Below are 16,422 nucleotides of genomic sequence, written 5' to 3'. Positions count from 1 at the left end.
CTGCAATCAGCTACTGGAGCTGCTGATCGCGTCTCACTGGCTGATCTAATTCCGCGTCCCAAGCCACACACTTCTGCACTTCACCTACTACACTAATGAGTGCACTTCTAATGGTATATGCACTATATTTTGTATACTATTTAGTGAGCTAGTGTGCAGTTTGGAACATGAAAACAATAATGCAGCAGGAAATCTCAGCCGTTTAGATTATAGCTTTCGTTTGTCATCACTACAACCACAAACGAAATCAAGTCATTATACTCAGATACACAGTTAATGAGCTTTAAATATTAAATTATTATCTCATTACAAACAGCCACAGCACTGCTGAATGAACTTGAAGTTGCCATCCAAAATGGTGGCAGCATGACTGTAACGTCATCGGAACACTATCAGAGCCGGTTTATGAGGAGCCTGGCCTCTTCCTATTTCTCCTGTTATATCAAAAACAGGACTGCAAAACACTAGAGGGCGCCCACGAGTGAGTCCTCAATGAATGGGAGTAAATAAAGCTAAACGGCTAAAAATGAAAAGTCAAAATAGTTTCTAATCAGTCGCCGAGAACTTTCCTTTAATTTTAGAAAGTAGACAGATGTATTTCACTAAAGAAGCAAGGTAAATATATTATATAAGACTATATATAACTATATATAACTAAATCTATATTTTTCCTTTTTTCTACAGCAAATGGGTTTTGGGCAGCAGAACGCCAGCATTACTGCTTGTGAGTGCTGACTGGTTAGCATTACTGCTACTGAGTGCTGATTGGTTGGCGAGCAGAGCAGCTCATTGTCTATTCGCACTCACAGTCCTCGTGGATGTACATGAGGTGCCATTTAAAACTCAAAAGCACACAAAAATGTAACAGCAGCGTTAAAATGTTTTGTGCTGTTCTTTGTTCAGGAAATGAATGTATTCTTTTACATTAAAAATGTTTAAGCATTTATAAACTATGATTTTGCTCAAATGCTCTATATTAATCCATTCATTTTGGACTCGCCCTGGAGCGCCCTCTAGTGTTTGAGAAACCCGGAAGACATTACAGAGTGGAAATTCTCCTCTCTACAGGTTCTCTGATACTATCAATTGCACACACACAATGTCTTGTTTCTGTATCTTGCATTCCAGGCATTAGCACTGACTTGTTTTTGGCAGTGTTTTAGCTCAAGGGTACTTTAGGCGACCTGTTTTTTTACTAGTAGACAACAAAGCACTCTTGTAAGTCGCCCTGAATAAGAGCGTCTGCTAAATGCCGTAAATGTAAATGTAAAGTGGATGTATATTGGTTTATTAAGTTAAGTGAAATTTCACTTATAACCATGAGCGCACACAAAACGAGACAGCCCCCAATTCAATCAGCCTCATTCGGCGGCTCCTTCTGATCCTTTTGTCTTGTAAAGCGGTTTGATGCTCGGGTGTTGCCTTAGAGATGTGCCTCCGTGGTCCCTCTGGTCCCGACAGCTTTTTCATCGCTTCATTTCTTAATGAGACAGAGGAGCAGAGCACAGAGCAGCTGGATCCGTCGCCATCAGTGTCAATTTAGGGAGCGCTTATTAAAGGGCCTGGAGGGGTTGGCGAGATTGAAACGAGGCTTGATAAGAGCTCGTCTGAGATCAGAACACAGCGTGTCCCAAAGTCAGACTTCTTTTTTGTTGCTCGACACAAGGACAAGAGAGAAGTCTCATTTGGTACCAGGACGAGAAAGAGTTGTTGAATTAAAGCCGTTTGGGAGGAAGTGGTAGCGGGGGGTGATGGGCCGCTTGTGATTAGGGGGTGTCACGGAGGGTCGCGCTTAAGGCTTCCGCCGTCTCAGTGGGCAGGGCCTCCTCAAGCTCGGCTCAGATCCCCTGACAGGCCGGAATAGTGAACGTGGCTCGGTCTCCAAGCACAAAGAATTGATTCCTACTGTAGACGTGTGATCTCATACTAATGTCACAGACATGGCTGAGATGTTCAGCATTTGCATAAGCAGATACAGACGGTAAGCGGTGCCGAGAGGCGATTCTTTCCCGGCCTGTCATGAGATTTTGCAACAAGCATAAACAGGGAAGGTGTTCATTTGCATTAACCCAATCTCACCTAACGCCTCGCCGGTGATGCGTTCAAAGACTTTGGGGACGTCCCCTTTAACTCACTCAAATCTGCCACCAGACCAGATGAACGGCCGCATTTTAAGCTTGAAATATCGGTCCACAGGACCTGACTGTTCACATAAGATTTGGTCAGTTTGGGACATTATTTCTAGGTTGTGTCTCGGATCAGGTTCAGATTTCACATTTGGGCTTCTTGTAGCCCGTGTATGAGAATCCATAGACTTTGGCATCATTTATCCATACTTTTTACTTGCTATTGTACTCTTCCTGCCTACTTTTGTTAGATCTGTCAAATAGATAAATAAATAAATAAATAAATAAATAAATAAATAAATACATCACTGTTGTCTGAAGAAAACCTTGTATCTCCAAAATGGTAACTTTACAGGAGAAGGAAAAAACCTACTTTACTTTTAATGTAAGTCAATGGAACCAGACTTTTTTCCAAGCCATTTTGGGTAATTTCTTTTAGTTCATTCATCATGAAATTTACACATAATGTAAAGGGCAACAGGCATTTTCAAATTATGTCAAAAACTCAAAAACGTTAAAAATGGAGATACAAGGTTTTCTTTCAACAACAGTGATATATATATATATATATATATATATATATATATATATATATATATGTTTATCTGGCATGTTGGTGTCACAAGGTCAGCACACATTAGTCTAAACTAAGAAGTAAAAGTGCCAAAAAGAGCCAAAAATGTTTCTTGAAGCGAAACAATAGAAAATAGAAGAACAATTTGAATACTTTACAATGGATGACTCTTAAAAAAATAATAATTCAAGTAAATATATAATGTAAAAGTTCTACACCATTAAAAGGTTATCCTAAAATTATATATCCAAGTCAAGTTGAGTTGCTGTTTGAAGTCACTGATTACTGAATACATTAGCAAAGGGGGATTTTACCCCTTGACATTTCAGGCTTATTGCATATAAAGGCTTATTATTCAGTAGCTACAGGGTCCTCAATGCAACCTAATGGAGCTATTCTTAGGTTATAGAAATGTGTAATAATACTTGTTTGAACTGACAATTAATTATGATTGCATATCTTTGAGAAATAAAATAGAAATTAGTATGTGCTAACATTATGACTGTGCAATGTTAGGTCCCTGGTTGGAGGTGGTCATGTTTAAGTTTATATCTATTTTTTGTTGGATACAATTAGGACCAGGTGCTGTAGGTTGGGTCAGACTGGACAGAATATGTCAGACCTCCACCATGCTGGTCACAGAACAATGGATCAGCTTTGGTAATCATAAATTCCTGTGTACTACGAAGCTCCATGATGTTTTATTGCTAGATGCAGTGTGATTCTGAGGGTTCTTTGGAACCCTAGTCCTGGAGGATCCCCTGTCCTGCACACTTTAGAGTTCCCCCACTTTCAACATAACTGATTCAACTAATCAGCTCATTAACAAGCCCTTCCCTGAGTTAAAGTGGGTGTGTTTATGTGGAGAAACAACTAAAACGACGAATAAAGACCAGGTTTGGAGACCCGTGCTGCAGAAGTTCTTTTCGATTCCCAAAAGAAAGGATAATTTCAACGGATGTACCAATTATTTATCCAAATAATGTAATGCTGAATTTCTATGTTGGCGATAGATGGATGACAGCAAATTGGATGTGCTGTTGTTTTAAATGGAGCTGCAACAACTCAAGTTCAATTTTCCCAACTTTTGCCTTCAACTGTGGTGGCGGAATAAACCATGATGAACTCAGGTGCTGAACGGTTGCAGTTGAAGTCCAGGTGTACCAGTCCATGTACATTAACTCCTGAACGATATTAGAAACATTAGTGTTCAAAACACTTTTAGGATAAAATAGTGGCTAACACTATTTTACATGGGCAGAAACGTCAGTAATGCCATCACCATGGCAACGTTTGCCTGGCTTCACCAGTACTGTTTCCTATTTTGAGGCACGTTATGGTGATTTTTCAATGTCGATGTGTAAATACAGCATAAATGCAACGTTCTTTGGCTAGAACTACACATCACGACTAAGAACCACTTACAAGCCTTTGTTTTAAGAGAGTATGATTTCAAGGAGAACATGGGTCCCCATAACAAGACCCTCAACATCCACCAAGCCATGGTTACAGTACAGCTCTGGTTATCAAAACTGCATATCCATATGAAAGAGCTCATGGCTTATGGAACGCTACAGACAGTGGAGAGTGTGCTGGGGGGGTGAGGAGGGATTGTGAAAGCCTGCAGGGAGGTTGAGGGGTAGGGGAGGGGCGAGGTGCTTAAGGCCATCGATTCCGCTGGAAAACGCAGCCGAGTGGCAGAATGCTGGCGCGATGGCGTGAAATTGCACCGGTGGCATGTGTGCGAGGGGATTGGGTGTTGCACTTTGAGGGCCCGCTAATCAGCTGCACACAGGCACAGCAGACACTCGCAGCCGAAAAAGAGGGATAAAGGAGCTTGTCGCTCCACACTGACTGCCAAATGCCTTTATTACCCACCAATATAAGGCCAGGGCTTAAGAAAATAACCTTTCCGAATGACCGCAAGGGCACAAGTGGCATTAAGGAGGAGGGGAGGGGGGCAGCTAAATGCCATGAGGTGGGTGTATGAATGCAGGTATTGGAGCTGAAGAGCAGGCCATTGTGTAATATGAAAGCTCGGGGTGTTCTGAAATACAAGGCAGCGGAAGAGAAGCCTAATTCCAAATTCTCTGTGTCTGAAAGCGTTAAGTTTATAGAGTCAACTCCGAGGATGTTTACTGCAACAGCTGAATGCATGACAGCAGGCAAAAGAGCGCCAAGAGTACCGCAAAGTACCCACAGTTCCAAGCTCACGGGCGGTGTCGGATAGATTCATTAAGAAATGTAGTCTGGCACTGATTACAGATTATGTGTTTATGGTGGACTGAGGGCCAAAATGACAATGAGTTTTTCTTTTTTTTTTTTACTTTACTTTTTTTACTTTTTACTTTATTGTTTTTTCTTTTTTTTGTAAATGAGCTTTTTAAAAGTTTAAAGAACCTAGAACTAGGACCTGTCCATTCGAGCCAAAAGTAATTTAGAACCTTATTTCTAAAGTGTGTACATGACTAAAACTATCAGTAACAATCTTTTATATTACTTAAATATTTAAAAAATATATAAAAATGTATAATCTAATCCTGCGATGGACTGGCGACCTGTCCAGGGTGTATCCTGCCTTCCGCCCAATGACAGCGGGGATAGGCTCCAGCACCCCACTGCGACCCAGAAGGATAAGCGGTTTAGATGATGTATGTATGTATGTATGTATAATCTAATCTAAGTACTTAATAATAATAATAATGCATTTATATAGAGCCTTTATAAGACCTGATGTTGCTTTACAAAGTTGAAAATGAGGGCAATGCTAATATGCTAACTATTACAGTGGGTAATAATAGTTTAACTATTATTGCAGTACATAGTGCTGTTGCCTCACAGCAAGACTGGCCTGGGTTCGATTCCCCGGCCGGGCGACCAGCATCCTCGTCTGCATGTTCTTCCCATGTCTGTGTGGGTTTCTTCCCACAGTCCAAAGACATGCAGTCAGGTGAACTGGAGATGCTAATCTGTCCCTACGTGTGAATGAATATATGTCTGTATGTCTGCCCTGTGATGGACTGTCCAGGGTGTTTCCTGCCTTCCACCCAATGAGAGCACGGATAGGCTCCGTTAGCCCCCACCCCTCCAATGACCCTGGAGAATAGATAATGTGTGTGAATACTTTTGATGTCATATTTCAACCTGTTGCCTTCTTAGTTCTTTCTATGTGTCAACTGGTCAAATGCTGACCCAGCAGTGAAGATCCAAACCCTAATATTCTCCTTTTTCACCCTAAAATACAGAACTGTAGTTATCTGAGAAACAATCTGACATTGTTATTATGCAGTTTATGGGCACACTGAGTAAATTAAGAATTACTGTCTGACGAATTGATATCGCCTAATTAAAAATGTAGTCCTTACAACTGCAATCCTTAAAATAGCTTTAAACTGATTGTGTATATTTAAAAAATATATATATACGCTGCTTTTGCGAGCAGATTATATAATGTAGGCTACATGTAGTGTGTTATTAACCAACTCTGCTCTGAGGACTAATAGCTTTCAGGGTTTCAGTTTGTCAAATTAAAAATCCTACAGAAGCTCTATTAAAGCCCATTAATGGGTTTGTTAAAGCACTGTTAAAGCATGCTGTGAGCACATCGCATAGACACAGAAATGCTGCTACACTCTTCATGTTTCCAAGGCTATACATTCAGTACCATCTCGCAACTTATAGGCCCCATATGTGCCTTCAGACTTAGAAAAAAGAACATCTTACACAGGGCCACTATACGCTGAAAAAGGTTTTCATTAAAAAGGCTTACAGATGAATCGTGAAATCATCCTTCAAAAGCCCCATTTTTTGTTTTCATTTTTATTAATTCCTTGTGACTTATTAACTGATGTGTAAGTTTTATTCAGTACACATGTATTTTTCTTTTCAATACATGTGCAGTTTACAGGATTGCACATGCAATTATGAATATTCATTAGCCATGTCTCTGATAGGCTAGCAAATCTCAGAGTGGGGAGAGAAAGTCCCGCCCCCCCAGACACAACAACCAAACTGAATGAAGCGTCCCGTCTCTCAGAGGAGTCCCTGCCCAGAGAACTGTTACTGCTGACCGTGTTTCACAAGTTAAACTTACTTCCCACTCAGTAGATTATGAAGATTAACATTATAAAAATAGATTTAATTGAAATGAATTCAAGCCTGGGGTTAACGTGAATCTTCAATCAATCGATCAATTTGAGGGTGACCCTCATTTAGAGTGTAGCCGAGCAAATTACAAAGGATTGGAAAAGTTGAAATGAAATGTACCAACTTAAATAAATGAAAATCAAGACAAAAGTATTTATTATAAAAAATAAATAAATAAAATTAAAGAAAAAATAATTGAAAACAGGCATAAAATATCAATACAACGTAATGAAAACATATTAAAATTTTAAATAACCGACTTAGCAACAAGAAAACGATCTAATCTATTTATTTACTAGAATAGAACAGTAAAAGGATTAACATCAAATAAATCTGTTGCGATAAAATATTAAAATAAAAAAATTAATAATGATTAATAATTTATAATAATTTATTTATTTTAATATTTTATTGCAACTGTTTTATTCTCAAATGCATAAATGAATCAGGCTTTACGAAGCTTCTATGCTAGCATCATGTGTCATGTTTTTCCTGCTCTGATGCGCCTGGTTCAGCTCAGGACAAGCTACAGGTTATGATTCAGTAGTGTTCGACTGGAGGAACACAGGACTGGAGGCCTTCAGGACTCTATACCAATCCAAAACAGGGTGCATATGCAGCTATACCATTAAATAAGGATGTGTATCTCAGTCAAATTTGATAACTGATTTAAAAATCAAATAAAAAATGTAATGAATGCACAGGACTCTAAAAAGCTGTAGGCTACTATACACTGGACACCTCCAGAGACAGTGAACATGCCACTCAGCATCTTTTCTATTACTTTCCTATGCATCCTATACCAATCAAAAGTCTTGCCGCACCACTCAAATTCCATGTTTTGTTGCTTTTCTAAAAGAAAACACACTTCTACACATTTTAATGCACACATACTACGTCATATTTAACACTGTGATAAACTGAGATAGAGATTGAGCACTAAAATGTGCAGGAAAATGTTATATTTAAGTGTGTTTTCTGTAGATGAGGTGTTAACTTTTTAAATTATAAAATCAACAAAACATCTAATTGGACTAGTCAAACTTTTGCATGCGACCATATGAAACTTAAAGACCTGTGACTTAAAATTTACACCGAGAAAGTGGTCAATCTAAAGTCTTCAAAATAAACAGACAAATGCTAAACATCTTTTCACCTTAGCTAACGTCACTAGCCTAGTTATATTTCACCTCATACTCTTTAGCTGGAATACAGTGAGTTTGTGAAGAGTCCCAGATGATACCAAACGTGACAGAAGTCTTTTTTTCCCCTATTAACTCTATACAAGTACAGCTATCTGCAGTGCTTCCTATGTGCTATAGCTGCACACTGTACTGCTACCCTGCACCAGAGAGCCTTTGACAGAACAGCAGTGCTTCTCATCCTGTGTGTGGTAGTCTTCAGACGGCTGCAGTAGTCTTTCTAAGTTCCCTTCAATGGAATAAACATATATAAAACTCTGGCCAAAATGAATGATGCTAGATCCATAGCCCTCTAGTGCAGTACAGACTTCAGACTTCGCATTGGGCCTCATTCTCCAACCGTTCTTAAGAAGAAATTCTGGTAACACTTTCTATGAATGTCACACACATTCATAACATGTTATAATGCATTCATAAGACATTATAAACAGAGCTATAAATATTTATAAAAATGCATTATACGTTATAGCCATGTTTATTATGCATTATGAATGGTTAACATAATACATTATAAGTACTGATCATAACAAGTTATAAGAGCTCATAAGTTGTATTTATCTGCTCTAAGTAAAGTGAAGTGTACTGTACTAAAGCCTCCTCCAGTGTTAAGAGTGAGGCTTCAAGTTGAAGTATTTACTGAAGGATTGACTGAACCACTAAAACATACTGGTAACACGTTCTATGAATGTCACCTTTGTAAGCATCTATAAACACATTTATAGCATGTTATAATGTATTCATAAGGCATTATAAACATTGTTATAAATATTTATAAAAAAGAATTACTCTGAATTACACTTTATAGTTTATTATACATTATGAATTGTTAATATAATGCATTATAAATAGTGTTAATAACATGTTATAATGTCAGCGCCAAAGAAGTCAGTCCCAGCTTGGAGACTGTAAAGTAAAGACAAATACCAAGCTAACGGTGGTGTACATTACCTTTCCCACATTGGGTAAAACACTGATGGCAGCTCTAGTTTAAACTCTGACATTTGAAGCCTGTAATGTGCTTTACTGTGTATGTTTCAGTGTTTCAGTAAATCCTTCAGTAAATACTTCAACTTGAAGCCTCACTCTGAACACTGGAGGAGGCTTTAGTACAGTACGCTTCACTTTACTTAGAGCGGACAAATACGACTTATGAGTTCTTATAACTTGATGATCAGTACTTATAATGTATTATGTTAACAATTCATAATGCATAATAAAATGGCTATAATGTATAATTCCTTTTTTATAAATATTTATAGCTATGTTTATAATGTCTTATGAATGCATTATAACATGTTATGAATGTGTTTATAGATGCTTACATTGGTGACATTCATAGAAAGTGTTACCAACATACTTAATAAAGCACATTACAGGCTTCAAATGTATAATGCGTTATATTAACAATTCATAATGTATACTAAACAGGGCTATAAAGTGTAATTCAGTGTAATTCTTTTTTATAAATATTTATAACCACGTTTATAATGCCTTATGAATACATTATAACATGTTATAAATGTGTTTATAGATGCTTACAAATGCGACATTCATAGAAAGTGTTACCGAAATTTCTTCTTAAAACCCACTTACGCAGTTTTTACGAAGATTCTGACATTCACCAGTGTTTTCTTATCTGGGATTTGTTCTTAGGTAAGAAAGTGATTTTGTTAAGTAAGATTAGCAGATCATTTTGCTTGTTTTAAGAACTGTGCTTGAAACCAATCTGCACTATAGTGAGACCATTTTACTTTACTAAAATTACTTTAAACAAATAAAAATGTGTAGAAATAAGCTAAAAGATCTTATAACAAGTGCAGAAACATCTCAAAACAGAAAATATTAGACATATCAACTAGATTAAGATCTTTTCACTTGACCAGATACCATTTTTTGCAGTGTACCTTTGAGCTAATTTGCTTGTCAAAAAAACAGAAATCACTATTCAGTTTTTTAAACCTTATTGACTATTCAAGTATTTAAAAATCTGACCCATTCCTACCATTAAATAGTCCCAGACGTCAGAGAGTTTGGCTAAAGTGCTCGAATCTAATAGCTTGGTTTGCTATCACTAGTTTACTATTTCAGTTATAGCTGATACAAAAGGCTATATTTAGCCAACAAGCAGGTTACACTCTAAAGAGCAGTTCACTGGTGAACGCTGCACTGTGTTAGGATGTTTTCAGTGTAGTTTACTGGAAAATGTGCTAAGCAAAGATAGGCCCCCTTTGCTATCACTGAGTTGGAATATTGCCATTTATGTAGAGTGCTGTCCTTTGGTAGTTGGTGAAAGAGCTGTTTGTTGACTGACAGCCAGAAAAGCACATTTAACACAGCCAGTCTTATCTTTCTCATCTTTGTATCTATGCTAGCAAAGCATGGTGGTAGTCTGTGGGGGTCTTGTACATCCATTTAAGGTGGGCATGTGTAAATAACTGCTTAGGAAAGATAAATCTAATGAAACCCAGGATCTACATCATCTGACAGGTCATGATTTTGCACCAATAGCATATTTGAAGTATAGAAAGAACAGAGAAAATACATTCTCACCTCTTTATTTCAGAATATTATTTCTTTCAATCCCTTAAAATCCTATGTTATTATTATTATTATTATTTATTATTCATCTTATTATTTATTATTACTTATTATTCAGTAACTACTTACATTGCAGTGCAAACAAGCTGAGTTATTAGGTTATAGTCATTACAAGCATTTCAAGGGTTACAGTTGCCCTACAACTACAGTTGCTCATCAGCACCACCTGCTGGACCAAACCTCTGTTGGGCAGCTTTACCAATGAAGGGTTCACTGCAGGGATAACCTCCCATGATGTCCAAATACTGGCTTGGTAAAGGAACATAAATAGACATATACATGCACTTTGATACAGCAAAATTTAACAAAACATTGTGAAAGCAACTCTGGGAGCACTATACCTCCAAAATGGGGCGGTGGACCACACAGCAGCACCACAGCCTGACCCTCTCTCACCGACACTGGACCTCTGGCCTTACTGCTGAAATTCTGCAAATCTGAAAACAGCACAAAAAGCACATTGGCCATTACTTATCATTACGCTGGTCCCATCTCACTGATGGGTAATAGACCAGAGGACAGACACCTTTAGAAACACCACTCAGAGCACAGACAGACTCGACAGGCATCACTCGGCCAATTTAAACGAGGAAAAAATACTGATTTTAACCAAGAATCTATTAGAATGAATGAACAGTAATGCACTTACTTTGTCAGCCCCTGGATTAACACCGACTCTACTCACTGTAAACCGCAGTGATCTGATAATTAATTCACAACAAAAAACTGCACATTTTAAAGGGAGTGCTAAATTATCCAGGAAGCAAATTAACGTCACAGCGATTACCAGATCCAGAACAAACAGTTCTTCCCTGACTATAAAGTCAGAGAGGAGGATGTACGTCTGAAGTTAGTGAGATCCGGGCTCTGAAGGTAACGCAGCTGGCAAATTCCCTTTAAAGCTGATGCAACTGTCATTGTTGTGTATATACATGCATATGCATGGACCCCGTCCAAATGGAAAGTGCATGTGTAAAAACACATTAATTCACAAACCTTGAGAAATATTAACACAGCTGCCGTTCTAAGGGTGTGCGGTTGCGCCAGCCATGCGCCACCAATTAGCAACAAGTGCAAATACCCTCGGACTCCAGTGTCATTCAAGGATGTTTGGTTGTTGAATTTCAAATAACGACATATTTGTTTATGCAATATGCGCAGACTTACTTAGAGAGTCTTGATTTGCATTTTGTCTCAGGATAGGCAGAATTTCACTGAGGACACATATATAAATGGAATCAGTCAGACGGGAACGGTTACTTTTGTAGTCTAGGGTTGATCTACAGAATTAGACACATTTTGTACGCTTGTTTATGCACTAGCAGACAAGCTAAGAGGAAATACAATAATAATAATAATAATAATAATAATAATAATAATAATAATAATGTTTTCAATAAGCTAACCCTTATAATATATGTATGGTCAAAATTTGGTTAATTAATAAGCAGTTATAGCACATAAACAATAAAAATAATAGTGAGCTGTTGTATCTGATAGAGCTGACAGGTTTAATACTGACAAAATCAAAATAAGTAAACAGAAAGATCTGAGCTTTAACACAATAGATGAAAGTGGGTAAGTAACAGGACACTGTTGCCTTTGTTTATGTGTTATAACTGCTTATTAATGTGGTGTTCATGAACTCATTTATATTCCATCAATTCCACAAACCATTAATCAAATAAATTTAAACTGTTCATAAACATTTTATAAGGAGTAGTCTTGGTGTACCAACAACAACAACAACAACAACAATAATAATAATAATAATAATAATAATAATAATAATAATGTCAGTAAGACAATCCTTATAAAGGGTTTATGTATGGTTCAAACTGTGGTTATTAATTTGGGCATTAATTAGGTCATAAACACCTTACAAATCATTATTAAGCAGTTATAGCACATAAATAATAAGAATAACAGTGAGCTGTTGTTTCTGATGAATATGAATATCTGATGAAGCTGACAGGTTTAATACTGACTGATGAAGAGGGCAAAATAAAAATAAGCAAACAGCAAGATTTGAGATAATGAGGTGTTTACGACCTAATTAACAGTTCATTAATAAACTAAATTTAAAGCGTTCATAAACAGTTTATAAGGGTAGTCTTATTGTACCAATAATAATAATAATAATAATAATAATAATAATAATAATAATAAATGTAATTAAATAGTGTGTTCAAATGTTTAAAAGTGTGTAGCTGAAAAGTCTCACAGTTTTTAAGCATAATAACAGAAACATTATCTTTGGTCTCCTGGATAACTCACTGAAATAACTGAGCTCTTCCCAAACGGAGTTCTGTTTAAAGTCCCAATCAGAAATAACAGATCCCAGGATTAGCTGGGATTAATTAAACTGTACGATTTAACAGAGTCCACTTTTCTCAATGTGGACCAGAAGTTTCAGCAATTCCTGATTGGAACTTTAATTAATCATCATTAATCTTCAAGGAAGCCTTCAGTTCTGCAAGACCAGCACAGTCTGATGTCTGAGCTCTACTCACAAGCAAACTCCACTTTAGCCTCGCGGCTGAGGATGGTTCCGAAGGTATTAGTGGCGATGCACTGGTAAGACCCGCCATGTTTAGTTGCCTCGGGGTTATTGATCAAAAGGTTGCCCTCTACCACAGTGTAGTTTAAATCCGTGTCGACGTTGAGATCTTTTCCATTGAACTTCCACCTGTGGATGAAGATCAACAGTTCTTTCAGTGCATCTCTCAATGCGATTCAAGTCATTTTGAAAAGTTGGCTACTTTTAAGTATGTCAATCTATGACATGTCATACTTTTAACCAGCTATAAACAAAGTCAGAGTGGTTTGATGTGAAACGCTCTGTTCTACAGAAACTTCAGTCAGAATGGTTCACAGTGGTGGTGATAGGAACCAGACGTCCACCTCTAAAAGCTCCCTCAAAGGAAGTTATTACATGAAATGGTTATGAATTCACTGCCTGATGTCTGAGACACTGTTTTACAATATTTATATGAAGGTTTTCTCTTAAAACATATTTTTAAGGTTCAAGGTGGTACATGCATGGCATTGAAAGGCAAAATAGCGCCCCCCCCCCAAAATCACATTTCCACTGTTTTAGCCCTTAACGGCATCACATACACTGATCAGGCATAACATTCTGACCACCTCCTTGTTTCTACGCTCATTGTCCATTTTATCAGCTCCACTTACTATATAGGTGCACTTTGTAGCATTCTACAGTTACAGACTGTAGTCCATCTGTTTCTCTGCATACTTTGTTAGCCCCCTTGGTAACACTTTCTAACATGTTATAATGTATTCATAAGGCATTATAAACATGGTTATAAATATTTATAAAAAAGAATTACACTGAATTACACTTTATAGCCATGTTTATTATACATTATGAATTGTTAATATAATGCATTATAAATAGTGTTAATAACATGTTATACTGTCAGTGCCAAAGAAGTCAGTCCCAGCTTGGAGACTGTAAAGTAAAGACAAATACCAAGCTAACGGTGGTGTACATTACCTTTCCCACATTGGGTAAAACACTGATGCAGCTCTAGTTTAAACTCTGACATTTGAAGCCTGTAATGTGCTTTACTGTGAATGTTTTAGTGTTTCAGTAAATCCTTCAGTAAATACTTCAACTTGAAGCCTCACTCTGAACACTAGAGGAGGCTTTAGTACAGTACGCTTCACTTTACTTAGAGCGGATAAATATGACTTATGAGCTCTTATAATTTGTTATGATCAGTATTTATAATGTATTATGTTAACAATTCATAATGCATAATAAGCATAGCTATAACATATAATGCATTTTAATAAATATTTATAGCTATGTTTATAATGTCTTATGAATGCATTATAACATGTAATGAATGTGTTTATAGATGCTTACAAAGGTGACATTCATAGAAAGTGTTACCGCCCCCTTTTACCCTGTTCTTCAGTGGTCTGGATCCCCACAGAGCAGGTACTGTTTGGGTGGTGGATCATTCTCAGCACTGCAGTAACACTGACGTGGTGGTGGTGTGTTAGTGTGTGTTGGTACGAGTGGATCAGACACAGCAGTGCTGCTGGATACAGTGTAATCACATTATATTATTCCGTCATAGGGAGCAGCCCTACGTGATACAAACCTCATTTCATATTTAGCTAAATGAGCTCATTCATATGTACACACAGGGAACCTAATCACCAGATCAGTGTTCATCCACTGAAAAGCATAATCAATAAGCTCCAGTGTATTTACCTGTAATGCGGCATTGGATTTCCTTTTGCTTTGCAGTTGATGAATATCTTGTTGTCTTCGTAACTCAGCGGGAACACGCTGTCGCTGGGCTCCTGGGTGAACACGGGGCCATGCTGAATAATTCTCTCTGCAAGAAAACATAACCAGCTCCACATCAGGCACGGTGGCGCAGCCAGAATTTCATTTTTGGAGGGCCTGGTTACAGGACAAGGGGGCCGGCTAGAGAGCATTATACCCCAGAGCAGAGCTTTCCTCAGGCCTGAAAATTGGGTCTGAACCCGAATACAGTCGAAGAACTGTATGTCCCGACCCAAGCCTGAAGAAATTCTGTCAGAAACTGACCAGAACCAGCCCTTCTGTTACTGAAAGTGTAGAACTAATATATTGAGAAAAAAACATTAATACATACATATATATATATATATATATATATATATATATATATATATTAGATATTAAATTTAGTCGATATATATAAGAAAACCATGTAAGTCAATAGAACCAGACACTTTTCCAAGTCATTTTGGGCCACTCTTTTGGTCCATTCTTCATAAAATGTTTACTTTGATATATGTAAAGAACATCAGGCATTTTTAAATTATGTCAAAAAAAGGACAAAAATGGAGATATGACGTTTCCTCTGACAGCAGTGATATATATACTGAAAACTATGAATAAATGGAATGAAAGTTGAGAATATTTAGACTTTCATTCCATATTCTCAAGTTTCATTCCATAAAGAATTCAAAGAATTCCAAGAATAACATATATAGATAAAAGAATGACAACTGATCTCAATGGAAAACGCATTTTCATTTCTCTAAAAAAGATGATCAATCACTTTATTTTCAAATCCGCATGTAATTTGACCAGAGGTGCCCAAACTTTTTCATAGATAAGAGGTAAATAAGTAGCACTGATCAGCTAAGTGAGTGAGCTAAGAGAAACATCATCATTCTGTGTTTACATGTTGGTGTTGAAAAACAGGCATTTTTGCTTGACAGCTGTGTAAACATTGCCATGGTGATAACATCCGTATGTATCTAAGGAGACGAGTGTGTCAGACTCTTTAAAGTAGACAAGTCATTACAATACACTTTACATGATGACCTGACATTCTGCAATATCTTCACTGGAATCAACTATCACAAATTTGGGGGGCTTCCAAGTGGGAGAGTGTAGGCCCTCACCATACCCCCCAGGCCCCTGATCAAGCAGGACTTCAGACAAAACCACAGACCAAAAAAACAAGTATAAACACGTCAGTTTCAGAATTTCATAGCCATCATTCGATTTGTTGACGCGTATAAGCTCATTAGAACACCGGCGTGTAACGAGATGCCAGAGAGGAGCAGCTTTTATTTTCCCTCTCGCATACTGTAGCTCCATATCTGCATGACGTCCTCCTTTTTGGCAGCCTCGCCACACACACATGGCACCGCAAATAGCTCTGTTGTTTTGGCTGGCTGCTGCCAAGACACCAATCCACCTCTCTAATTACCCCATGTTGTGGTAATTACTCTGACGAAA

At 37.5% G+C, this 16,422-nt stretch overlaps 1 protein-coding gene across 2 annotated transcripts in view; it reads right to left on the bottom strand.

Annotated features, from left to right (window-relative positions):
- LOC118807609 (contactin-4) overlaps positions 1-14,921 on the bottom strand; it is a 90,371-nt gene extending 75,450 nt beyond the window's left edge. For both annotated transcript variants that reach the window (XM_036569645.1, XM_036569646.1), the window contains exons 1-3: positions 14,893-14,921; positions 13,160-13,335; positions 10,988-11,083 (exon numbers count right to left, since the gene is read on the bottom strand). In XM_036569645.1, coding sequence (XP_036425538.1) covers positions 10,988-11,083; positions 13,160-13,335; positions 14,893-14,906 — 286 coding nt within the window. In that variant the 5' untranslated portion in view covers positions 14,907-14,921. The remainder of the gene's footprint in view (positions 1-10,987; positions 11,084-13,159; positions 13,336-14,892) is intronic.
- Between the last annotated feature and the right edge of the window lie 1,501 nt (positions 14,922-16,422).

This window comes from Colossoma macropomum, unplaced genomic scaffold (assembly GCF_904425465.1).
Source record: "Colossoma macropomum unplaced genomic scaffold, Colossoma_macropomum, whole genome shotgun sequence".
Lineage (NCBI taxonomy): Eukaryota > Metazoa > Chordata > Actinopteri > Characiformes > Serrasalmidae > Colossoma > Colossoma macropomum.
Note: the sequence above shows the minus strand (reverse complement) of the source record. Positions and strands in the feature narration are given on the sequence as shown.